The sequence below is a fragment of the Prosopis cineraria genome, unplaced genomic scaffold (genome assembly GCF_029017545.1).
Source record: "Prosopis cineraria cultivar Desert tree isolate PC_DT_omini unplaced genomic scaffold, ASM2901754v1 PC11, whole genome shotgun sequence".
NCBI lineage: Eukaryota > Viridiplantae > Streptophyta > Magnoliopsida > Fabales > Fabaceae > Prosopis > Prosopis cineraria.
Window position 1 is genome coordinate 12550047 of NW_026555342.1, and position 26873 is coordinate 12576919.

The 26873-nt window shown below is 31.8% G+C and overlaps 2 protein-coding genes across 6 annotated transcripts; both read left to right on the plus strand.

The window, feature by feature from the left end:
• The first annotated feature begins 7391 nt into the window (after positions 1-7391).
• LOC129286117 (uncharacterized) lies at positions 7392-7820 on the plus strand. Its single transcript, XM_054922141.1, has one exon. It carries the CDS (start codon positions 7392-7394, stop codon positions 7818-7820), a length of 429 nt encoding a protein of 142 aa, XP_054778116.1.
• Positions 7821-12319: 4499 nt separating this feature from the next.
• Positions 12320-15115, plus strand: LOC129287271 (uncharacterized). 5 transcript variants are annotated; one of them, XM_054923480.1, is made up of 7 exons: positions 12320-12889; positions 12994-13149; positions 13287-13391; positions 13543-13587; positions 13683-13910; positions 14175-14254; positions 14347-15115. In XM_054923480.1, exons 1-7 carry the CDS (start codon positions 12325-12327, stop codon positions 14992-14994), a joined length of 1827 nt encoding a protein of 608 aa, XP_054779455.1. In that variant the 5' UTR covers positions 12320-12324; the 3' UTR covers positions 14995-15115. The 5 variants fall into 5 exon arrangements, with proteins under 5 accessions (XP_054779455.1, XP_054779451.1, XP_054779452.1 ...); XM_054923476.1 differs by having other exon boundaries at positions 13683-14254; XM_054923477.1 differs by having other exon boundaries at positions 13767-14254.
• Positions 15116-26873: the final 11758 nt, after the last annotated feature.

Here is a 26873-nt window from a genome sequence, read left to right on the forward strand (position 1 = left end):
TAAGTATGTGCTAAACAAATATAGGCATTCAAGGCTTTATTTTCTTGCCTGGTGAATTCATTTTTTTTAAAAAAACAAATATAGGATGTGACAAACTTGTCATTCCTTATTGCTAGTTCTGATCGCATGCTTGTTAATTAAGAATTTCATTTTGGTTGATTATTTGATCAAAATCGACTTACGTGGAAAGTGTTCTTTGCATAGGCTCTAGAACCGGTATATAGAAAGTGGTGAATTTCTGTATTTGTCTTTCAAAAAATAAATAATTACAAAATTTTATGAAATGATAAAATTGGAAAAAAGATAAAATCTTAATCATCATTACACAATCAAATTCTACTCCAAAGCACCATAAAGAGCAGCCTCGTAGGCTTTACAACCTTAAAAGTTAGGGAGAGGGATCTCTCCAATTTTTTCTCTCTCCATTTCACTTTCCATTTTTATTTTTTATTTTTCATTTTACCTATTTTAAAAATGTCAATGTAACATTTATTAATAATTTGTTTATTTATTTATAATATCATACTAGCCCTCCCGCCAAGGGTAGAACCCACAAAGAAATCAAGGAGGGGGGATTTTTTAAACATGCATATATGTTGACCTTTATAAGGTAATCCTCCACTCATATATTATAAGATGTTGTCAATTATTACATTGAAATTAAGAAATGACAGTAAATTTATTAAACATGTTTTAAAATAAAAATATTTCTCAACCTTATTAAGTTGGAAGAAAAAGATGCATAGTATATAATGAATAAACAAATTAAATTAACAACAGGAATAATTTTTTTAAAAAAATGTAATAAATAACTCTCAATATGTCTTATACTAACAATCAAATTAAAAATTAAAAATAACTTATATATTGGATAAGAAAGTATAGTCTAATCGTTTTGTAATATACATAGACAGAATATTTGTAAAAATATATAGTCTGTGCGTGTTTATGACATACAAGTGGGGTTAACATAGTGTGAAAGGACGTTGGAAGTTTAGTGTATACGGGCTTGGATACTGTTTGCTCTTTTGCTGTATGCCTATCCTACTTATATTATATGGGAAGAATGGCTATGCCCTCAAAACACAAAAATTTATATTTAAAATTTAATAGAATTTAAAAATACATTACAAACTTAAGAGTCCTTTTTACAAATTTTGTTATGAACGAAAAAACACATTTCTTCTTGTCTTAATAGAGTGTTCATATATACATAACACATATTTATGAATTCTAAACACAATATTTATGGATGTATGAAGTAAAAGTACAATAAAGCAAATGATGAACAACATAATCTTAATAAATCCTCAACACAATGAACATATGTAGACGTGAAATATTTGTACAACATAAAATTCATAATGAATAATGTAATTTCATTGAAACAACACATTTCACGTTAATATTCACTGAATGTGTTATGTATTTATAAACATTTTGTTAAGAATTTATGAATATCTTGTTATGCATATATAAGGACATTTTATTAAGAAAATGGGCAGATACATTTTTTCATTTATAACAAAATTTGCAAGAAGGGCTATCAGACTTGCAATACATTTATAAATTTTATTGGGCTTTGCATGCAAATTTTTGTATTTTAGAGGCTTTAAGTGAGATTTCCCTCATTATATATAAGAGATGGCAGAAGTTGCTTGGGGCCATGTCTTCCCTTCATACAAGGTGGGTTTGCCATTGCTTCTCACTAGACCAAGCTCTCATTATGATGTTAACTAAATTCCTTAATCTGTAGGCATGTACTTTAATAACCGTATCTATTGAGATGGAGGTTTAATCTTGAAAAATTAATTCTCCTTCTAATTTGTATTAATTTTGAATTACATTTTTGTCTTTTATTTTATTTTAATCACTATTCATCTTAAATAAGCCCTAAGACTTATAGCAGAGGCATTAGTCAAACTATATGGACCACTTAAAGCCTAAAAATTAGTTCCTCAGTACTAGTGAACAAGCCCATTTGAACCTTAGCTGCAAAAATTTAACTTCTCAATATTACACTTTCACACAAGATTCAAGCCCAAAAAAGTGAAATAGAAAACAACATTACCTTTCAAGGTTTTTTTAAATTTTACCTTTTCTAGGTTGGGCCTTTCAAATGTTGGTAAATTAACTAAAATAATTGATAATTGAGTTTCATTTGATTAACTCAATTTAGGCCATGCATTGCAATCATTCATGACGAGCCCATCAACATGCATATGTGAATGAACCTTTGATTCTAATGGTAAAATTCATTATACTCATTATACTCACAACCGAATCCCAAAAACCATCGATACTTTGATTTAAGATGTTTATTATTCTTTTAATGTATGAAATCTCAGTCTTTTATTTAGAGGAATTGGATGAAAATTTTTTGACAATTAGTTGAAATGAGGAGTTAAGATTTGGACATTAGAGGAGATAATAGAAAAGGTTAACAAGCCCATTTGCAGCTAAGCTGTGAAAATTTAATATCAATATTATCCAAACACACAATGCCCAAGCCCGACAAAGTGAAACAGAGCAAAAAACATTACCTTTCAAGGGTTTTTTAATTTTAACTTTTTTAGGCTGTGCTTTTCAAAGGTTAATAAATTAACTAAATAATTGATTATTGAATGTCATTTGATTAACTTAATTCGGGCTCATTCATGACCTTGGATCTTGGCAATCCCATCAACGTGCATCTGTGAATGAACCTTTGATTTCCTTGTTAGTCCCTTCTAATGGATATTTTTTAAATGTTAGCACTGAGTATATTGTGACATTCATTATATTCACACCTGAATCCTAACAACGATTGATACTTAGATTTGAGGTATCTGCTATTTGAGGTGTCTGCTATCTCTCTTGTATCTAAGATTTTAGCCTTTTGTTTGGAGGAATTAGATGAAAATTTTCTAACCATTAATTAAAATGAAGAGTATTGAATGAGGTGATAGAGAGGACAACAACACTTCGAATCATTGATACTTATGTAGTGCTAAAGTAAAACATAGAAGGCATTTTCTTTTTAATTTTGTCTTTTCAATTTGTTTTTTTAAGTTAAGAATATATGTATATGTGTGTGTACACACTTTGATGCAGCATTCTTTTAAAGTATTATTGGAGTATGTGCGCGCGCGCGCACACATATACACGCGTGTTTTTTAAAAGTAAAATAGGAATGTAAGAGGGTGGAGATATTTCTATATGTACAAGACTCTTTTATAATTCTCCTGCCAGGTTGGATAAGGGGAAAAATTGATTTTGGACCCCAAAATTGATTTTTTTAGCCAATTTATCCAAACAATAAAAAATAATCAAAAATCAATTATGAGACAAAACGTGCGTTTTTCTAGAAGCTCACTCCATCCACTTTCTGCCAATAGTTTGTCAAAAATATTGGGGAAAATTACAAAGACAGGCCTAAGAAAAAAAAGCACATAATTTAATAAAAATAAAATAAAACTCTCTTCTTTCCCCTTTTTTCTTAATAAAATATAAACTTTGTATCTTCAAAAAATTATTATTTGATATTTAAAAATTTAATTATATAGTAATTTATATAGTTAAAAATTAATTTTGATTAAATTATTCAAACATCTTCAATTCTATTAAAATCAACTTTAGAAAAATAGTATCCAAACACATTGCGTTATAACATAATTAATTATAATTAAAATTATCATTTAATTAATTATTTTTATAATCTATTATATCCAGCTGAAATCCAAACAGACACCTCAAATCTGAGCTTTAATGCTTGGGCGTTCTTTCCCAGAATAGAATGATTAAAAAGCCCATGTGTCAGGATGTCATTTGTGTACTTTACATATATCATTGATATGAAATTATTTTCCCCGGCCTTTAGCAGATGTCTACTTACGCATATATTCTTTCCTGAAAGTGAAACCCATCAGGAATCACTTTAATGTTCTCATTGATATATTGACTTGACATAAAGTAGTTTGGTTGGTTTTTTCACTCTCATTTTTTTCCAAGCGGTTAGTTCAAGAGTTAGCTTTCTCCATAAGGATAAGCTAATTTTGATGTATATAAAATTTCATGACAAGTTTCCTTGATCATCTTTAAGATGCAATATGGACCATTTAGATTAATAAGCTAATTTTGATGTGTAATTATTTATTTTTGAGCTAGAGAACATACTAATGATTAAAATTTGAGGATGAGTTTTCCTACTCACCTTTGAGATGAGATCTGGATCATTTAGATTTTGGTACAGATTTTAAAAATTATTTTATATTATATTTATTAAAATAAAAATTTGTAAAAATTATAAAATAATTTTAATAAATTTTTTTATTTTTAATCTAGTCTATATTTAATTTAAAGGGTTCAATTTAATATTAAAAATTTTATAATTGATATATATTAATTTTTCAAATGTACTTTGCACAATTCAGATTATTAAATGTATAAAAAAAATAAATTTGGATCATGCAGAGTATATCTGAATAATTAATATACATCAGTAATATAAATTTTAATATTAAATTAGATCCTCTAAATTAAATCTTGACTATTTTAAAATAAAAAATTTATTAAAATAATTTATAAATTTTTTTAATAAATATAATAATATTTTAAATTTAGATCATCCAGATTAAATTTTGGATGGTTCAGGTTTCATCCCAAGGATGAGCATTGGGATGATGAGTAGGGAAACTGGTCCCTTAAAATTTGTTATCTTTCCACTTGTATATTCAAACTAATTGAACATTTTCTCTAATGAATAGTGTGATTTGTCATATAATTAAATTTAAATTGTATTTCATTATATTGATTGACAAAAAGGTATTCTCTTACCAATTTTTCATTTTCCTTTATTTTTTAAAGAAAAAAATAATATTGTTCATTTAATTATTTGCTTTTACTAAGTGGCTGAGTATATACATGTTGATCATGAGTATTCATAGTGCTTCTCTTAAAATTTGGCCATCAACAGCTTTTATTAGAGAAGGGTATAAATTTCTTTTCTCTGTTTACTTTTTTCTTTAGGTAAGCAAAGAATATGCATGCTTTCAATTAATTATAATATTAAAATGCTTTCAATTATAATTTTAAAACACAGGAACATGTTTAAGACAATTATATATTAAAAAACTATATAAATTATTTAGGTCAATTGTTGAGGGTCATCTTCAGTTTACACACTTGTAGGAGAGACTCCATCAAAGTGTGTGTACATAATGACAGTGTGAAAGGAGAGGGAGAGAGAGGAAAATGATGGGAGGGAAGAATAGTGAAATAGAGATTGAAGGAGGAAGCATGTTTAATGAGATAATGAGAAAAGCTCAAAATGCTTATTACTTAGTGTTAGATACAGATTGGGAAGCCTTCAAGAAAATGTTCGTGCAAGACAAGAAAGAAATGTTCAAGGATTTCAACTTGTTCAAGGACACTGCTCTCAGCGTTGCTATTTGTAGTGCTAATCTCAAGCTCTTGAGGGCTTTACTTGAAATACTCTCCGAATAAGATTGCTGGCTCGCCCTCACTAAACCCAACTATCGAGGCAATACTATTCTTTACAATATTGCCATGCGAACAAGACTATCTGTGCAAATGGCAGATGTTATACTTTAGTTTGAAAACAAGGCAGCAGCAACACTACCTGATGATGAGAAGTAAAAAAGAGGGCCGACATTAATAGAGAGGAAAAAAAAGTTGCGAGACGCCTTTGTTTAGGGCTGCTGCATATGGCAACCTCAAGATGCTAAAGCATTTATTCGGTTAACATGTTGCAGAAGCAACTCAGCCTCTTTAAGATGACATCTTTAAAATTCATTGCTACAATAATACTAAGACTATTCTTCATGATTGTATCAATGCCAGATATTTTGGTATGTATCCGTGCCACTACAGGATGATGATCGTGTTTTTTGTTGTATTACCTCAATTTAGAGATTGCTTAGTGTACTATATACTGAGGATATATATATGTGAGTATAGATGTAGCTCTTTGGATAATTAATAGAATGAATAGGACAAGGCTAGCTCAAGAGCGCAATGAAAGGAACCTCACTTGTCTTCAGCTTCTTGCTAGCATGCTTGAAGTTTTTCAAAGCCACAATCCCATGGGAGCCCTCAAGAACTTCATATATTATAGTAGTCTCTCTCTCTCTCTCTATATGTGCGCGCGCGCGCGCGTATGTACACATTCTTTTTACTTTATAACTCCAATTTATTTCTCACAAGTTTGATTGTGTGTGTGTGTGTGTGTGTGTGTGTGTGTGTGTGTGTGTGAATATAATTTGGATGGATAGTATTACCCGATGAAAGATACCAAACAATTAAAGGTTGTGATACTCTGAGTCATGTGGGTAGCCCTCAGACATAGAAACTGGCCCACACAAGAGTGCCAAGCCACCAACTTCAGGTACTTCTTTATTTAATAAAAATGTTATATATATTCAAGGACTCTTATATATGATCAAAATACCATGTGTGTGTATTTCTATAAAGTAGTAAATGATTGACTTGCAGTGAGATCTCTTTCAAGAATCAACTATGCTGTTTGGAAATGTCTAGCTAAATATGCGAACATTTTGTTTAAAAATTGACACACACACATTCACATTTGATCCTAACATACTGATGACATGATGAATTAGTGATATGATTGACCAACATGATTGAAGCAGCATTCATGGGGATCGAATCTCTTTAGGAACTTAAGAGGAAGCATCAATTAGCAAAGTGTCTAGAAGAGTTTTTGGTGAAGCATGACTTCTCGTGGTAGGTCTCTTATAGCAGTCGTATAAGTGATTCGCAGGTCCGATTGCCACCTGTTCTCTACAATGTTGAAAAAAGGAAACAACAATTAGAACAGAAGGAGGAGATAGAAGATCTCCAAGGTAAAGATGAACAGAGCATACACAAACATTATAAAACACTATTGTTTGTAGTAGCTAGCACAGGCATTGAAGAGATTGTAGACCTTTTCCTTAAAGAGCATCCAATTTCTTTAAATTACATGGGTGTGATGGCTATAACATATTGCACATAGCAGTTAGGCACCGTCAACTGAAAATCTTCAAGATGCTAAAGAAACATCCAATTTTTACTTCCTTGATTTATCAAATTTTTACGACAAATCACAACGCGTTGCACGAAGTTGCCGACATAGATTATTATAGAGGATCATCCCAACCTAGTGCAGCATTCAAACTATAAGATGAGCTCAAGTGGTATAAAGTATGTATCCTAATACTTCAATTCTCTTTAGTTGAAATAGTCCTAAATTGTTACTTAAATCAATAACCAACTCTAGATTTGATACAAATCATTACCAAGGTAACTTAGATTTCTCTCCTTCTCTCTCTCGGTGACAGCCAAGATTTTGTTATATGTGTGATGTGCAGCAAGTGGAAAAAATTATTCCCATGGAGGTACACTTGCATTGTGACAATCAGGTATTAACAGTAAAAGATGTTCTGGACATAGAGTACCATAACATGCTTGAACAGGCCAGATCATGGATACAGCAAACTGCCCAATCATGCTCCACTGTGGTGGTTTTTATGGCTACAGTGGTCTTTGCAACAGCCTACACTATCTCGAGAGGCAGCGAGGGCAGCTCATTGGTTTTCCTCAGTTCGTCAGTGTTCATCTTCTTTACTGTTATGGACATTGTGGCATTGGCCTTCTCCTTAGCTTCGGTGGTCATGTTTCTTTCCATCCTCACTTTTCCATTTGAGCTATGGGATTTCCATAAGTCTTTGCCAAAAACTGAATGTAGGGTTTTCTTTTCTATTATTGGTGCTAACCACTATGATGCCTGCTTTTTGTGCAACAATTTTACTGACAATTAGGTTACAGTGGAAGCAATGGACTTCAAATTTAGTGTATAGTGCTGCATTCTTCCCTGTCACCATATTTGTCTTGATTGAATTCCCACTTTATAAGAAGCTTCCCAACTTTCTCCACATGATGTGTAAGAAGGCTATTAATCCAATCGCTCGATTGTTGAGGATCAAGAAAGCTAAGAATCAATAAGCGAACAGTACTTAGCATAAATTTTAAATGAAAGAATGTGTTAATTTGTGCTTTGTTGCTAAATAAAAGAATATCTATATGAGGAAGCCTTGTGTGTGGTTGGTTTGTTCTATTTCTCTTAACAATATTATATGCGAGTGTCAAATACAACCTTTCTGTAATAAAACAGTCATCGATCGAATACTACTTCTTGTATTTCCTTTGTAAATTCTAATGAACAAATAATATTTATTGTGATTATTTCACACTTCACACAATTGAATTCCAACAACCATATATTGTGACATGTATTACATGGTGCTGGAGTAAATTAATTAAAAAAACAATAGAAGAAGGCTTTTCTTTTCAATTTTCCACTTTTGTTTTTGGTAAGCAACAAAGAATATATCACAGCACATACTTTTAGAATATTATAGGACATGCAATCGCCAAAAAGAATAAAAGAGAACATGAATTAGAAGGCGGACACACTTCGATATATGACTACTCCATAAATACTCATTTTTATTTGCATATCAAACATTACAATCCCCAGAAAGCCTTATGTCTAGAGGTCATTTTTGCTGGATTTTTTAATAAATAGTTTTATTGTAATATAGAAAACTGCAGTCCTTATGAAGCCGAGATTAAATTACCAAACTCATTATGGAGAGCGATTGATCTTTAAAGGTAGTGAGCCAGTGGTGTTAAGTGATCCGACAGAATGGGTCAATTCAGTGGAGCTTAAGCCTATGGATTATTCATGCGTTGCGACGATATGAAACTAGCTAATCACTTATACATATTTTAGGACCAAAACAGATTCTTCAAGTAGTTCATACATTCAAGATTGAATGAAATAAAATAATAAAGTAAAATTTACACGTATATGGATATCTTCTACTCTTAATACATAGCATCGCCATTACTTTATTGAATCGAGTTCAAGGGATGCAATCCATGTTCATCTCAAATAGGATCTACTCAAAGATAATTAGTCGCAATTAGTCAACATATAAACAATAAAGTGGAATGAAATCGTAGTTGGTCACTTGAAGCCTAAAATTTATTTCCTCAGCACTGATCAACAAGCCCACTTGATCTTCATCTATTAGATCCAATTTCTTTCATTCATACTTCATTAACAGGCCCAGAGAGAGTGAAATGGAAGAAGCAAGATTATGCTAAAAAAATATAGACATTTAAGGCTTTATTTGTCTGCCTCGTGAATTCATTTTTACAAAAAAAAATAAAAAAAACAAATATAGGATGTGATGAACTAGTCATTCCTTATTGTTAATTTTGATCGCATGCTTATTAATTAAGGTTTTCATTTTGGTTTGATAATTGCTATTATCTGATCAAAATCAACTTACATGGAAAGTGTTTTTTACATAGACTGTAGAACTGGTATATAGAAAGTGGTGAATTTCTATATTGTCTTTCAAAAAATAAATAATTACAGAATTCTATCAAATAATAAAATTGGAAAAAAATCTAAATCATCATTACACAATCAAATTATACTCCACAGTACTATAGAGAGCAGCCTTGTAGGCTTTAAAACCTTAAAAATTATATAACTTAAGCAGCCTCGTTCCTCATATTTTAAAAAAATTGCATATACACCATAACAAGTTTTTATTTATTTTAGAGGATATAATTTGAAAGAGGACCACACAACCACGTAGAATTTAGGGTTTTTTAAATGAATAAATAAAAGGACACGCGTTGTGGATGGGTTAGATTCCATTGACCAACTGAGTCCAATGATTGATCCAAAAAGCCAGCACTGCGGAGGAATGAATAATTCACCATCGTGTTGCTCCAATTAACAATCGACAAACTAATTCAAATATTAATTATTCAATTAATTCAATCCTATTAATTAATTTTGATGCAAAACAAAAAATAAAGTCAATTATAGCTTTAATCATGGTAGGATGATTTTAATCATCATGACCCTAACATGGCTTCTTTTACTTCGATTTAGGTTGAACCTGGCAAGGAAAATAAAAGCAATGTTTTTTTTATAACAAAAGATGTTACATATTTTGATTTGTGGGAATATATTATATATTGCGTAATGGGTCATGTTCTTATTTCCTTTGTCCTTTCTTTAATTTTGAGTAAAAGTGGGAATATCATTAATCGAAGAAACTGCACAGCATAAGATACATCAGGAAAACAAAAGACTAAACCAGTCACATCAGAGGTTTAAAAGTAGAAAAAAATTTAAGAGCATGCATGGTTTACTAAGATCCATAATTTACAAGAAGGGAATCAACATTGTAAGTTTCGACTACAAAATTTCTATGATTCCTTGCTTTCCATGATTTCCAACAGATAATGTTAGTTCCCACTTTCTAAGAGATGTCAGACCTTACAGATTTGAAAAGATTGACTAACCAGAAATCCACATTCTGCTTGCAGAACTCAGTATACATATCGCCATGTAGGACTTTCTTTCATACAGAAGGAGCGAGAGAGCAATCCTTGAAAACTTGGTTCATATCTTATGTCTTTACTTTCCTGTGCCCTGTTTTCATATTGGTTTGGGTTTTTAGTTGTTATTGTTTTTTGTACCTACTAGTCAGACTATACTGCTAGGCTCCCAGGTAGTGTTTTGAGGGTCCAATTACTTTTGTAATCATTTTATAATTAATATATTGGCTTTTATTCAGAAAAAGTATATATTATTATGTAATTCAGGCTTCAATTAAGCTGATTTTAAATAAAGTACTGAAGTAAATACTTGGCGTCCAACTTTTGGAACAATGAAGTCTACTTTCTTTTCAAGACACTATCGATATTAATTATTCTGATGGACATATACATGAATCACGTGGTGAATAAAGAATATAACATGGCTACTTTCTTAAAGAATACAATATCGCTGCTTTCTTTTGTTTTTTTTAACCATCAACATTGCTGCTTTCTTAAAGAATATGATACTGTGCCGAGGGTTGATTGTCACGTCGGTGTTGACGCGATGATCCCCCCACACGTCAAGTATTCTTTTTGTTTTTTTGCGCCAAAAACACGCGTCAAGTGTTTGGACCACCAATATTGAAAAGGAAAATATAATATTGGTACTTTCTTGCAAAAATAAAAAGAATGATGAGTAATGGCATTGGGCTATATGATGTGTTATACCATTATGTATAAAGCTATCTAATACTAGATAACAGCGTCTAACACATTATTTTTTATTACTTAGGTATCCTACCATTTAAAACAGTTATGTATTAACATATTTCAGTTTAATGGAAGGGATTAATCATTTATAACTTGACGAATCAAGATTTAAATTATAACTAGATGAGATGTCCACGTTTAATAAAAAGAATATAGGGAGTAAAGGCATTTAGCTGTGTTCTGAGTGATGCATGCTGTTACCTCTATAGATCTATCTAATATCATATAGATAGTAGTATCTGTAACATATTATTTTTCTTATTCCTCATATACATCATTTTATTAAAAATAATCATATGCTGATGAGTTTAAATTTAATAGAAAAGGTTAGTCCCTCATAACATCACGGATTAAGGTTTAAATCATGACTTTGAAACGTATTTACATATAATGGTTGACTATATCTCAAACCGGATTGCCTCAAATAATGAAAAATACTTGTATGCAGATGGATTAGGGGTCAACACCTCTAAATGTTTATCTCCTTAAATTATTCATGGGCTTTAAGAATTAGTTATAAAAATTTTGTGGCAAAATCTTTCCCCAAAAAGGTAGAATAAAATTTGGCCCCCATGCATAAAATAATCCTGAATCCATCGCTGGCTTTATGCAATTAAAAAAAAAGGGGCCATCATATTCACAATATGGTCTACAAAATGTATGGAATGTAAATATTCGACCTTAGAATTTTAAGATAATTGAGTCTTTTGACCCAATTCAATATCATTTGTATTACTATCTACATTACAACCTAAATAATCTCATAAAACTCATGAACCCAACTATACACATAAACTTAAAAGTTACTACGATGTTATGATCAAAATTTTAAAAAAGAATTACTCACGATATAGTGGTATAAATAACACTAATTATTTTATATTGTAGGGATTGTAAAAATGAATTAAATGACACAGTTTTAAATTATGTTAATTCTTAATTTAAGAAAAAATATTACCATTTTCCTAGTGCAAATAACTGTATACACGAAGGCATTATTATCTAAATAAGAAAGCCTATGAGATTTCTTGGCCCAAAAAAAAAGGAAAGAAAGAAAACTTGTGAGAGACTCCTTCGCAGTGTATATATACAATGCTGAGCATCAATAGTGGTGGTAGCATGCGTGTGCAAGGGAGGAAATAAATGGGAAATAAGAGTTGTGAGGAACCGATTTTGTTCAACAACACAATAAAGGAAGCTCAAAAAGCTTACTTTGATGAAGATTGGGAAAACTTCAAGAAAATATTCAAGGATTATGGCAAGAAAGATGATCTGCTCGAGAATTTTGACTTGTTCAAGAACACCGCAGTTGGCGTCGCAGTTGACAGTGACAATCCCAAACTGATGATGGAGTTACTGGATATGCTGTCTCAACAAGAAAAGTGGGTTGCCTTGACGAAGCAGAATTGTCAAGGCAATACCCTTCTTCACAAAATCGCGTACCGAAAGAAACTGTCAACGGTGACGGAGATGGTGAAAGTTGTGCTCGACTCTGAAAAGAAGATAGCATCAGCTCTGCCACCGGAGAGGCTGAAATTACTGGAGATGAAAAACTCAATAGGCGAAACACCATTGTTTAAGGCTGCCAAGTACGGCAACATGAAGGCGCTGGAATATATGGCCAAACAAGCAACAAAACACATGAATATTCATCTTTATAGCGATGAAGAGACTATTCTCCATGCTTGTATTAATGGGCAATATTTTGGTAAGTATATATCAGCTAAAATCATGGTAGAGAGCCTTATTATTGATATATACTTGTCCTTCAGCATTGAGAGATGTTCAATTATATTACATGGGCTTGTGCAGATATAGCTTGTTGGATAATCGAGAAGATAGATTGTAGTAGTCTAATTAGGAAGCGTAATAAAAGTGACCTCACGTGCCTTCAGCTTCTAGCCAGAATGCCTGCTGCCTTTCGGAGCCAATACAAAAAAGGATTCTTCACCATCCTCATCTATAAATGTAACTTCTCTCTCTCTTCCCCCTCATATCTTTGTTTTCTCAATGTCTTTGCTGGTATGACTTTGTCAATAATTCTCACAATTGTGTATGTGTAAAAATGGAAATGGGGGATCGTAATTCTGGACTTCGATGGATAGTGCTTCCTGACGGGAGATGCCAAATTGAAGGTTGTGATGGTTTTAAGTTGCCTAGGCACCTCAACGACTTAGAAAGTGCCCAAGATGCAAAGCCACCACCTTCTGGTACTTTAGTATCAATGAAAATTTATATTGAAATACTTTTTTTATCTAATTGCCAAGGATGTGGAGAATTCAAATCTTCATATATAAGTTTTTTCCAGTAAAAAGGCTTAAAAATTTGTAACTTCTTAAATCTGTCATCGCTGTTTTGCAGTGCTTTCACGGATAAACTCTATTGTCAGTAACAATCTACCCAAAGGTGCGAATATTGTTCAAAAATCCACACACGTTCACTATTTGATCAAAATTCTGTACTCACGTATGATAATTAAATTAATTAACTATGCTTGCTAGACCAAAATGAGGAAGCAACTGTATCGAGAATTAAGACGATATTTGATGAAAAGAAGAAACATAAGTTTGCAAAAATTCTGGCAGAGTTTCTAGTTAAGAATGATGACTCATGGCAGACCTGTTCCAATCGTGGCGACAAACAGCAAGTTATACTGCCTCCTGCTCTTGTCAATGTCGCGAAAAGGAAAAAACAATTGGAACGGAAGGAGAAGAGAGAAGAGCTGCAAGGTACGAAAGATCAAACTCATGATGATAATATATATAGAACACCATTGTTTGTGGCAACTAGCAACGGGATTGAAGAAATCGTAGAGTTGTACCTTAAACTCCATCCGATGTCCATAATTCACGTCAGTGAAGATGGCCAAAACATACTTCACATAACTGTTAAACACCGTCAACTTAACATCTTCCGATTGCTCAAGCAAAAGCAACACTTTTCTCCCTTGTGTTCTCAAATTTCTATTATCAATCGTACCGTGTTGCATGAAGTTGCCAGGATGGATTATTACAGACCATCGTCCCAACCTGGTGCAGCATTCCAACTACAACACGAGCTCAAGTGGTATAAAGTAAGCAATTAATTACCTTCCCTCTTTGGATTTAGACGTATTCATTGATCGTCAAGGAATTAAACCAATTTTGTTGTGTGTGAGATGTGCAGCGAGTGGAAAAAGTTGTTCCTGTTCATTTACACTTGCATTGTGACAATGAGAAACTAACAGCCGGGGATGTTCTGGACATAGAACACCATGACATGCTTGCAGACGCCCAACAATGGACACAGCGAACCGCTGAGTCTTGCTCCATGGTGGCAGTACTTGTGGCCACAGTGGTCTTTACAGCAGCTTATACCATACCGGGAGGGAATGAGGGTGGCTCGCCGGTGTTCCTTACATCTCCAGTGTTCATATTCTTCACCATCATGGACATCGTGGCGCTTGCCTTCTCCTTGGCTTCAGTGGTCATGTTTCTCTCCGTCCTCAATGCGCCTTTTGAGCTCTGGGATTTCCACAAGTCGCTACCACGAAAACTGAGCACAGGGTTTGCTTTTCTGTTCTTGGCATTGGTCAGCACGATGCTTGCTTTCAGTGCAACGATTTTGCTCACAATTAGGTTGCAATGGAAGCAATGGACTTCAACTTTAGTGTATAGTGCTGCGTTCTTCCCTGTCACCATATTTGGCTTGATTCAATTCCCACATTATAAGAAGCTTCCGAGCCTGCTTCACGAGATACGTAAGAAGGCTATGAAGGTGATTAATCTAATCAGAAGAGTTAAGAAACCGAAGCACGCGCTTGAAGCAAATTAATTCTTCTTCAAAGGGGGTGTTTATTTGTGTGCTTTTCTGATGAATAAAGGAGTTTGTACATTTATGTGCGCGCGCGCGAGGAAGCTTTATGGCATTTGGGGGTTTTTTTTTTTTGGGTCAGTTGGGGCTTTTGTGTTATATTACTCGAGTTTGGGTAAAACTTCTTGCTGGATATATTATTATCCAACAAGAAAATTCTAATGAATAAATAAGATTTTCTTGTGATTATTGCATGCTTCTAATTTTATTCTTTTATTTTTGTTTTGTTATGACCACACCTTTTAAGCGGCGATGATTTTTTTTTTTTTAGTCTAATTAAGGAGAGTCCGAAAAAAATACGCTTCGTTAAAAAAGTTTACATGCACGTTAATTAAGTGAAAGCCAAACGTTCTTATCAACAGGCCATCACAACTTTAATTTCCAAATTAAAGCCATAAATAAATTAAGAAACTGATTAATAATTAATATTTTAAAAAAAATTGATTGACTAAATTTGGGGCATGTATTGGACTCACGAGCATGTGGGTCTTAGCCAGCCCATCAAACATTCATCTGCGAATGAACCTTCAGGCGCTGTCAACAAAAATAAAAATTAAAAATTAAAAATTTTTAAGAGGCTAATACTGATCTAAGTTTCTAACAATATTCAAACATTCATCATGTTCATGCTTGAATTCTATCAACCGTGAATTGAGAGTGTTATGGGGATCTGAAGTCGAAAACAGAAGGCATTTTCTTTTCAATTCTTTCCTTTTTACTTTTGCTTCTTGGAAGCAACAAAGAACATATCCCAGCTAATACTTTTATAATATTAGACGACATACAATCGGTAAAAAAGCATAAAATAGAACATTAGAGGTCAGACGCACTTCTATTGTAAGACTACTTATATGTTCTACAATTAATCCTCAAGCATATATCCAACATTAAAGTCCCGACATAGAATGGTTAGCGAACCCTTTATCCGTGTCTGTGGATCATTTGCTTTACAACTAATATGAAATTATATTCACTGGTTTTAGCAACATAATATTATTTGTTACTGTTATTTATATTTTAACACAAGAAACTTATTAAATTTCTTATATTAAGTTTACTTGAGAATAGTATATTCCCTAAAATAGCTTAAACCGTTTGGTTAAATATTTTTTAAATTTATATATTTATGACTATCATCTAATTTTTAGATATGAGATTTCTTTTATGTTTTATATTCCCTCTATTATTTTTTTCCTTTTTTTATTTATTTTCTTCTTCTTCTTCTTCTTCTTCTTCTTCTTCTTGTTTTTTTTGTTTTTTGCTTTGGTCCCCGATTGAATAGCTCTGATGCTATATTAGATTTTTTTTTATTAAGTTTACTTAAGGATAGTATACTCCATCAAAATACCTTAAGTCGTTTGGTTACACACTTTTTAAGTTTATATATATTTGTGATTTATAATTTAATTTTTAAATGTAAGACTTCTCTTATGTTTAATATTCCCTCTACTATTTTTTTCTTTTTTATTCATTTTCTTCTTCTTCTTTTTGCTTAGGTTTATGCTTTTTTTTAGTCTCAGAGGCCTCAAGTCTCCTCTTCTTCTTGTTCTCCTCCTCGTCCTCTTTTTTTTTTTAATCTCTTGTATTTTTTATTTTTCATTCTTTCATTTCTTCTTCTTCTTCTTGTTTTTTTTTTGTTTTAATTTGGTCTCCGATCGAATAACTTTGATACCATATTAGAATTTTTATATTAAATTTGCTTGCGGATAATATACACTACCAAAATAGCTTAGCTTATTTAATTAAATATTTTTTAAGCTTATATATTTATGATCTATTATCTAATCTTTAGATGTGAGACTTTTGTTATGTTTAATATTTTTTATTCATTTTCTTCTTCTTCTTGTCCGGGCTTGTACCTTCCTCCTCCTCCTCCTCCTTTTTGGTCCCTAATTGAATAGCTCTAATCTCATATTAGATTTCTTATCTTAAGTTTGCTTGACGATAGTATACTCTATCAAAATAACTTAAGTCATTTAGTTAAATACTTTTTAAGCTTATATATTTATGATTATCATCTAATCTTTAGATGTAGGATTTTTTTTATATTTAATAAAACTATCACATAAAATTTAATGTTGAAATTCACCATAGCTAAAAGTTAGATTACTTATTCAAAAGAAACAAAATTCAACGTAATAGTAGACGACATACTGATATTTAAAATAGAAATTAAACTACACAATATTAGCTTGGATACAGGAAAATAATTATACTGAATTTAACGTAAAAATATATAAACAAATAATTATACTGAATTTATCATCTTTTTCCTGTTAATTGCCAATAATATTATTAATTAAATGTTGAATTATTTTAATTTTAAAGTATGCATATTTAATAGAGGTAAAGTAAAAAACTTGTTAAATTTTTAGACATAATTAATAAAATTTAAGCTTTTTTTTTTAAATTTTCATGAAACATGTTGAAAGTAATTAATAAATAAAATGGAAGGAAGCGCATCTTTATTCAGTTTTGAAATGTGTTGATTCTGAATTTTTCAAAAAAATTTGATTTTTTATTTCTTTTACATAAAGATTAAAAAAAAACAGTACTGTCTAGTAGGAAAGCTTGAGAGGCACCCCTTGCTGTCACTGTATACATATGAACGCCCACAAACACAGATTGAGCACAAGCAGTAGTAGTGTGAGTGTGAGAGGAAAATGGGAAAGAAGAGTACTTCCAAAATTAAGATAGAGGGAGAGACCTCTCTGTTCCGCGAGAGAATAAAAAAGGAGGAATCACAAAGAGATTCCTTTAATTTAAATTAAATTTTAAGTGTTAAATTTTAAGAATTTATAATTTAATCTTTTAATTTTACAATTCCATTGATGAATTTGTAACTTATATTTTAAATTTTAATAGAGAAAATATTTTTTTCTATTCTTCAACCATGTTAATTTAAAAAATAAGTTACAAATTTATCACAATGTAGTTGTAAAATTGAAAAATGAATTTATAAATTTTTAGAGTTTGACCCTTGAGACCTAACTTAAATTAATTAATCCTTTTGATATCTCTTTATTCTTCTCCTAATAAAAAAAGCTGAGAGCTTCTAGGTCTGGAGACTGGAGAGCCTTCTAGGAAATCTTCCAAGAAGATAAGAAAGATCTACTTGAGAATTTGGACTTGTTCAAGAACACCGCCATTAACATAGCAACTCGCTCTAACAGTCCACAGCTCTTAAAGGAGTTGCTGGAAATGCTTTCAGAACAAGAACGATGGGTTGCCTTCACGAAGAAGTCCTGTGAAGGTAACACTCTCCTTCATGAAATCGCGTTGATTTGCAAGGTGGTGGAGATGGCAGATGTTGTACTTGACTTCCAAAAGAAGATGCCGTGGCCACTCCCGCAGGCAGTGGCTGAGGAGGAGGAGGAGGAGGAGGAAAAGGGAAGGCCATTGCTAGAGAAGAAAAACTCGAAAGGAGAAACGCCACTGTTCATGGCAGCTAAGTAAGGGAACCTAAAGATGGTGATCTATTTGGCCAAAGAAGCAGCAGCAACTCAGCCTCAGAGTGATATGAAAATTTATCTTCGTAACCATACTCAGACCATTCTTCACGCTGGCATGAATGGCCAATATTTTGGTAACTATCTTTCTCTTTGCAGTACTTGTTACTCTTATACAAATCTAGGTTGTGTATATTACTTTAATATATACTAGTATATCTTGATTTGTTTATTATGTTGTGAAATGTTAGTTAATCAAGGCTTTTTGGCTGTATCATTTTAATTTGAATAATCTGGCTTCACTACATATCACTTTCGACCAATTTTCTGTAGATCAAAGTAAAAAGAAATTAATAGATTTTAGACAAATAAAGCATCATTTTTTTGCCTCTTTCTGTACCGAGAGAGAGAGAGAGAGAGAGAGAGAGAGAGACATACATACATTGATCTGTAGATAATTTTTTTTCAAAAAAATAATTTTCAAGGTTGTTTGTTATATACATGTATATATTTGTATAATTTTAAAAGAAATTCTATTTATATAAATAAAGTAAAAAAATTGTGCCTTTTCTATTTCTAAATTATGGTGGTTGGTTCTTATATATTTTAAAATGACAAAAAGAAACGAAATATAATTAATATTTTGACATATGTAAGTGGGGATTAAAGTAATTTATTGGCTTGTTGATTAAGAGATTCCTTAGCTCACCTTAGGAGAGAATCTTATTACTTGTCCCTACAGTGAGATTCTGGTAATATAAATTCTAATCCTAGGCAAGTGTTGCAGATATACTAAAGATGTGTATATATTTTAAACTTATACATACAAGCCTTGTAACATGCGTGAAATCGGCAACACCACTAATGACTGGTCAATTTCTATGCACTTTAATGTGAGTGTAGATGTAACCCTTTGGATAATAATGAGGAAGGATGGGGGTAGTCTACAATACTGATAGAGAGGAATAAAAGTGGGTTGACGTGTCTTCAGCTTCTCGCTAGAATGCCCACTGCTTTTTAAAGCCAGTAACCAATGACATCCCTCCCCAACCTCATCTATAACTATGCCATCTGATCTCTGTGAGAGTGTGTGTGTGTTGGTGTTGTGAATGCAAATGAATGTGGATCGTAACGTAATTCAGATGATGTGTATGTAGTGCTTCCTGATGAAAGATATAAAATTGAAGGTTACGATAGCTTTGAGTTGTTTAGGCCCCCAAGTACAGACTTAGAATCTGGCCACCAACATGATGCCAAGCTGCTAATTTCAGGTACTAATATTTGATCATGAACGCAAATAATATTTAAGTTATTTCTCCATCACAGTTTCCAGAGAATATAATTTTGACCACATAAATGTATCATCTATCTATCTATCTATGTATATATATATATAGTTATAACTACTTTACTTTTCACTAAAAATAAGACCGTGTTATTGTCCGATCAATAAGTTGAGACTTCAAGCTCAGCATTTCCTCAATGATCCATATTAATCTATCATTGTCTGAGAATAATTAACTGATATGCAGGTCTTTTAAGGATCAACTACGCTGCTTGGAAATATCTGGCTAAAGGTACCAACATTTACATTGCTCAAAAATTAACACACACACGCTCACATTTAAATAAAAGTAATACAATTATCTGAATGCTCGACCAACATGAACAAGCAGTATTCTTGGGGATTGATTTTGTCTGGAAAAGAAAGAAGCATCATCAGCTAGCAGAGTGTCTGGCGAAGTTTCTGGTGAAGAATGACTACTCGTGGCAGGTATCTTACAATCATATCAAGAAAACACTCGTCGTATTGCCATCTGTTGTTTACAACGTAGCTAAAAGAAAAAAAACAAGTGGAATGGAAGGAAGAAAAGATGCAAGAGAGAGAAGACACCGATGATGATGACCAAGATCCTGACAAATAAGGAAAGAAACACCATTATGATAATCACACGCCATTGCTGGTAGCTATTAGCAATTGGATTATAGAAATCTTCAAATTGTTCCTTGAAGATGAGCAAAGCATACTGCACATGGCCGTCAAGCATATCATCAGCTAGAAATCTCCAAACTACTCAAGAAAAACCCATCATTTGACACATTGGTTACTCGAATCTCCCGAGAGAATCGCACCATGTTGCACCAAGTTGGCAAGGATGGATTATTACAGAGCAACACACCTTGCAGGTTCAGCTTTCCAACTTCAAGATGAATTAAAATGGTATAAAGTAAGCACTCAATTCTAGCAAGCTCTTGTTCATCCATACTTGATATTATTCACAAACCACTTAAAAATAATATTTTGTTGTGTGTGTGTGTGATGTGCAGCCAGTGGAAAAAGTTATTTCGAGACATCAACACTTGCATTATGACCATATGAGACTTACTCCAGGAGAGGTTATGGACATAGAGCATGATCAGATGCTTACAGACACACAATCATGGGTCAAGTAAACCGTCGAGTCTTGCTCAACCATATCGGTCCTTGTGGCCACGGTTGTCTACACCATCCCGGTTGGAAGATAAGGTGGCACGTTGGGTTCCTTAGATTGCCGGTGTTCATCTTCTTCACGTCATGGACATTGTGGCCCTCGCCTTTTCTTTGGCTTTCGTTATCATAAATTTTTAGGAAGTGACATTAAAGTTCAATTGTTCAACCAGGGTCAAATTAAAGATCAAACCAGTATCAAACTAGGATGATTAAAATAATATATTTTTATTATATAGTAAATAATAAATATCTCGTAGAAAATAATACCTACTTTTGTTAATTTTTTTTGGGACAATTATATTAAAATCCCACACAAGGAAATTAATTACTACAAGGTCTATTGATAACTGAACTAATACAGTTTAGTTCAGTTGTCAATGGACCTTACAGTAATTAATTCTCTTGTATGGGATCCAACTGTAATTCCCCCTTTTTTGGAGGAATTTACAATAAACAAACCTTACCTACCTATTTGTAGCCTGACACATTATTATCCTCTTTGCAGTTAAAATAAAATAGGAACATGTGATCTTAATTTTGAATTTCTTTACAATATTTGAAGACTTTTTTTTTTGTTTTCCTGTAATCCTGTCAGACTTGCCTCTACAACCATCATCTCATCATTTAAAGTTTTCATCTTTCTTGCATGCATTTTCAATTCATCTTCTTCTCTCTTGTTTCCTTATCTTTTTTCTTCATCTTCTTCCCCCTACTTGTTAAAAAGATATGCTAAGAATGCTTAGAACAGTAACGCAGAGAACGCGGGGGACGTCGAGGGATGAGAACGCTAGAGGTTGAAGATGAGAAGCTTGAAGAGACAATACGGAGAAGTCTTAAGAACTCTGAAACCATGAAACGCGAGTAGAGAAGGACATTGGGCTTCTGGTGTTTTGTCTAAGTTTTTTTTTAATATATTTTGACTCCCAAACCAATGTTGTGTGGGGGATCAAAAAATATATATAAAAAAAATACAACCCCTCTAACCCGTTGGACCTGTGGGGTAGGGGACTATTTCTAAATTACTCAGGTTAACTTGGGTCAATCCTTACCACTTTAAATCACAAAACTAGATTGGACAAACAATTTAGTTGCTGGTTCACCAATTTGACTAGCTGATCCAGTTTGATTTTGCAAATAATGAAGTTTTCGTTTATATTTCATGTTGGTCGCCCTTTAGTTTTGGGTTGTGACAATTTACAAACTATAAGCCACATTAAGTTCCTCACTCAAAGGATAAATCAATGTCTTATACCTTTTTCTCTCTATCCTGAATCCTGATTAATTTAAAGAAGAAAAAATAAAATAAAAAAGCATACTATATATTTTTTGTAAAAGGAGATTCACACTCAAGAACTTTTAAAGGGAATTATTTAAAGATAAGAATTAATAATAAGTTGCCATTTAAAAAAAAATTCTATTATCATTTTAACAATAAATAATTTTGTATTGGTCCTTGCCAACAAATAATTCTTTTGGAAATATATTGGATGTGATTCTCCCTTTTATGAATCAATGTTATATATCCTTCCCCCTCTCTCCGGACCTGATTGATTAAAAAAAAAAGAAAAAACATACTATATACTTTTTACAACAAAAAAAATGTTATATATCTTGATTTGTGTGTACATGTTATTATATATTGCGTAATGGGTCATGTTCTATTTTACTTTATCTTTTTTTTTTTTAGTGAAAGCGACATCATTAATCTAAAAAATGGTATATCAGGAAAACATAAAGATTAAACTAGTTATGTCAGGAACTTAAAAGTAGAAAAACTTTAAGAGTGTGGTTCACCAAGGTCCTAATATTCACAAGAAAGGAATCAACATTGTAAGTTTCGACTGCAAAATTTCTATGATTCCTTGCTTCCCATAATTTCCAGCATATGATGCTGGTTCCCACTTTCCAAGAATGTCGAACCTTGTAGATCTGAGGAGATTGACTAACTAGAAATCCACATTCTCCTTGCAGAATTCAGTATACATGTCGTGAGATAGGACTTTCTTTCAAACAGAAGTAGCAAAAGAGCAATCCTTGAAATCTTGGTTATTAACTTATTATCCTTTGTCTTTACTTTCCTGTGACTTGTTTTTATTTGGTTTGGGTTTTTAGTTGTTATTTGTTTTTGTAATTACTAGTTAGACTATGCTGCTGGCTCCCAAGTAGCATTTTAAAGGTCCATTTACTTTTGTAATCGTTTTATAATTAATAAAATGACTTTTATTCAAAAAAGTATATATTATTATATAATTCAAGTTTCAATTAAGCTGATTTTTTTTTCGAGTAATTAGTTTAGCTGATTTTAAATCAAGTACTTAAGAAAAATACTTGGCATCCAATTTTGGAAATAATGAAATCTACTTTCTTTTCAAGACACGATTGTTGGTAATTAGTCTGATGGATGTACAGTTGAACCATGTGATGAGTAAAGAATATAATATTGCTACTTTATTTCTTTCTTTATTTTTTTTACCAACAATATTGCTACTTTATTAAAGAATATAATACTGTGCCAAGGGTTGATTATCATGTTTGGTGTTGATACAATGACCTCCCATGTCAAGAATTCCTTTTTTTTTTGGCCTAACACATGTCAAGTGTTTGAATCATTGATATTGAAAAAGAATATAATATTTTTACTTTCTTGCAAAAATAAAAAGGATGATAAGTAAAGGCATTTAGCTATGTCAGGTGTGATACCATTATCCATAAAGCTATCTATTATTAGATAGCTAGTAGCATCTAACATTTTTTTTATTACTCATGTATATCTTATTACTGTTTAAAGCAACTATATAATAATATATTTAACTTTAACAGAAGATATTAGTCACTCATAATTTGACAACACATAATTTGAATTATCATTGAAAGAGATGTCCATGTTTAATAAAATGAATGATGAGTAAAGGTACTAGGTATGTTCTAAGTGATATTATTATGACTACAATGTATAAAATCTCTCTGAATTTTAAGACAGTTGTATATAACTCCTTTTACTTTTAAAAGTTTAAAATTAACTCTCCTAACCTTTAATTTTATTTTTCAAAATTTGCTATTGTTAATTATGTTATTTTTTCATGAGATTTAAAATGTCATTCAACTAAAAAATATTATTAAACAAAATATTATATTGTATAATTATTTATAATAATTTTTTTTATATTTTTGAATAGTTGAGGCATTGATAATAGGCAAAACAATGTTATTATTACCATATAAAATTTTAAATATTTACTTTTGTGTTAGTTTTTTTTATTTTTTTGTTATCAATGGTGAATATTTTCTAATATTAAAAAATAAATTAATCTAACGTGGTAATATTTAAAATTTTAAATATTTTAGCCATCTGCATTACATTAATCTAATATGAAAATATAAATAAAAATTTATTTTTTTAAAACAATAAAATCATGAACCATTGATAACAAAAAATATGGATAAAAATAATATGAACATAAATATTTAAAATTTTATACAGTGATAATAACATTTTTTTTTGTTATCAATGCCTTAACCATCCAAAAAATATAAAAATTTATTATAAATAGTTATACAATATAATATTTTTATTTAATAATATTTTTTAAATGAATGACATTTTAACCCCCATGAAAAAATAATATAATTAACAATAGGGGGTTTTGAAAAATAAAATTAAATGTCAGGGGAGTTAATTTTAAACTTTTAAAGGTGATGAAATTATTTGCAACTGTTTTAAAATTTAGAAAGGTTTTATGTATTTTAAACTACTATTATCTATAAATCTATCTAATATCGGCTAGTACCTATAACATATATTTTTTATTACTAATATATATCATTTTATTAAAAACAATTGAATACTTCTTTTACCGATGATTTGAAGATTAATTCATTAATTCGTAAGGGACTAACCCCTTCTATTAAATTCAAATTGTCTATAAAGCTACCTAATATTAGACAGCTAGTAGCATCTAACATATTTTTTTTTTATTACTCATGTATATCTTCTTACTATTTAAAGCAATTATATACTAACATTTGGCTTTAGGAGAAGGGATTAGTCACTTATAATTTGGCAACACATGATTTGAGTTATTGTTGGAAGAGATGTCTACATTTAATAAAAAGAATGATGAGTAAAGGCATCTAGCTATGTTCTAAGTGATACTATTATCTATAAATCTATCTAATATCAGCTATAGAGTAGTATCTATAACATTTTTTATTACTCATATACATCCTTTTATTAAAAACAATTGTATACTAACGAGTTTAAATTTAATAGAAGGGGTTAGTCCTTTACAAATTGACGAATTAATCTTCAAATCATTGGTAAAGAAGTATTTACATTTAGCGCATAATTATATCCCGAATTGAATTGTCTCAAATAAAAAAAAAATACTTGCATGCTGGGGTGGATTTAAGACGTGTCTGCACTTACCTCCTCATAATCATTTAAGGGCTTTGCGAATTAGTTAAAAAAAATTTTGTAGCAAAATCTTTCCCTTGAACTGTAGAAGAAGAAAATTTGGCCCCCCATGCATAAAATAATACTGAATACGTCAATGCTTGTATGCAATAAAAAAAAAAAGCCATATCATATTCACAATATGTTCTACTTGTATGGAATGTAAATATTGGACCTTATTTTAAGAGAAATTGAGTCTTTCCACTCAATTCAATATCATTTGTATTATTCTCTACACTACAACACAAATAATCACATAAAACTCATGAACCCAACTATACATATAAACTTAAAAGTTACTATGATGTTATGATTAAAATTTTAAAAAAGAATTACACACGATTTAGTGTTATAAATAACAGTAATTATTTTATACTGCAGGGATAGTAAAAATGAACTAAATAATAACCCAGTTTTAAATTATGCTGGTTCTTAATTTAGGAAAAAATATTACCATTTTCTCAGTACAAATAACTATATACACGAAGGCATTATTGCCTAAATAAGAAAGCCTGTGAGAGTTTTTGGCTAAAAAAAGAAAGAAAGAAAGCATGTGAGAGACTCCTTCGCAGTGCATATATAGCGTTGATCAGCATCAGTAGCGGTAGTAGCGTGCGTGTGGAAGAGAGGAAATAAATGGGAAAGAAGAGTAGTGAGGCAGACATTGGTGCGTTCAGCGACACAACAAAGAAAACTCAAAAGGCTTACTTTGATGAAGATTGGGAAACCTTCAAGAAAATATTCAATGATCATGACAAGAAAGATCATCTGCTCGAGAATTTTGACTTGCATGAGAACAACGCCATTGGCGTCGCAATTTACAGTGACAATCCCAAACTCTTGACGTAGTTGCTGGAAATGCTATCTCAAGAAGAAAAGTGGGTTGCCTTGACAAAGCAGAACTGTCAAGGCAACACCCTTCTTCACAAAATCACATACCAAAAGAAACTGTCAGCGGTGACGGAGATGGTGGACGTTGTGCTCGACTCCAAAGAGAATACAGCATCAGCTCCGCCGCCGGAGAGGCCGAAATTGCTGGAGATATAAAACTCAAGAGGCGAAACGCCACTGTTCAGGGTTGCCAAGCCCGGCAACATGAAGGCGCTGAAGTATATGGCCAAACAAGCAGCGGGAGACATGGATATTCATCTTTATAGCGATAACGAGACTATTCTCCATGCTTGTATTAATGGGCTATATGTTGGTAAGTATATATCAGCACAAATCACAGTAGAGAGCCTTATTATTGATATGTACTTGTCCTTCAGCACTGAGAGATGTTCAATTATATTGCATGTGTCTGTGCAGATATAGCTCTTTGGATAATCGATAACATGGATTGTAGTAGTCTAATTCTGGAGAGTAATAAAAGTGACATCACGTGTCTTCAGCTTCTAGCCAGAATGCCTCCTGCCTTTCGGAGCCAATACCAAAAAATGGGATTCTT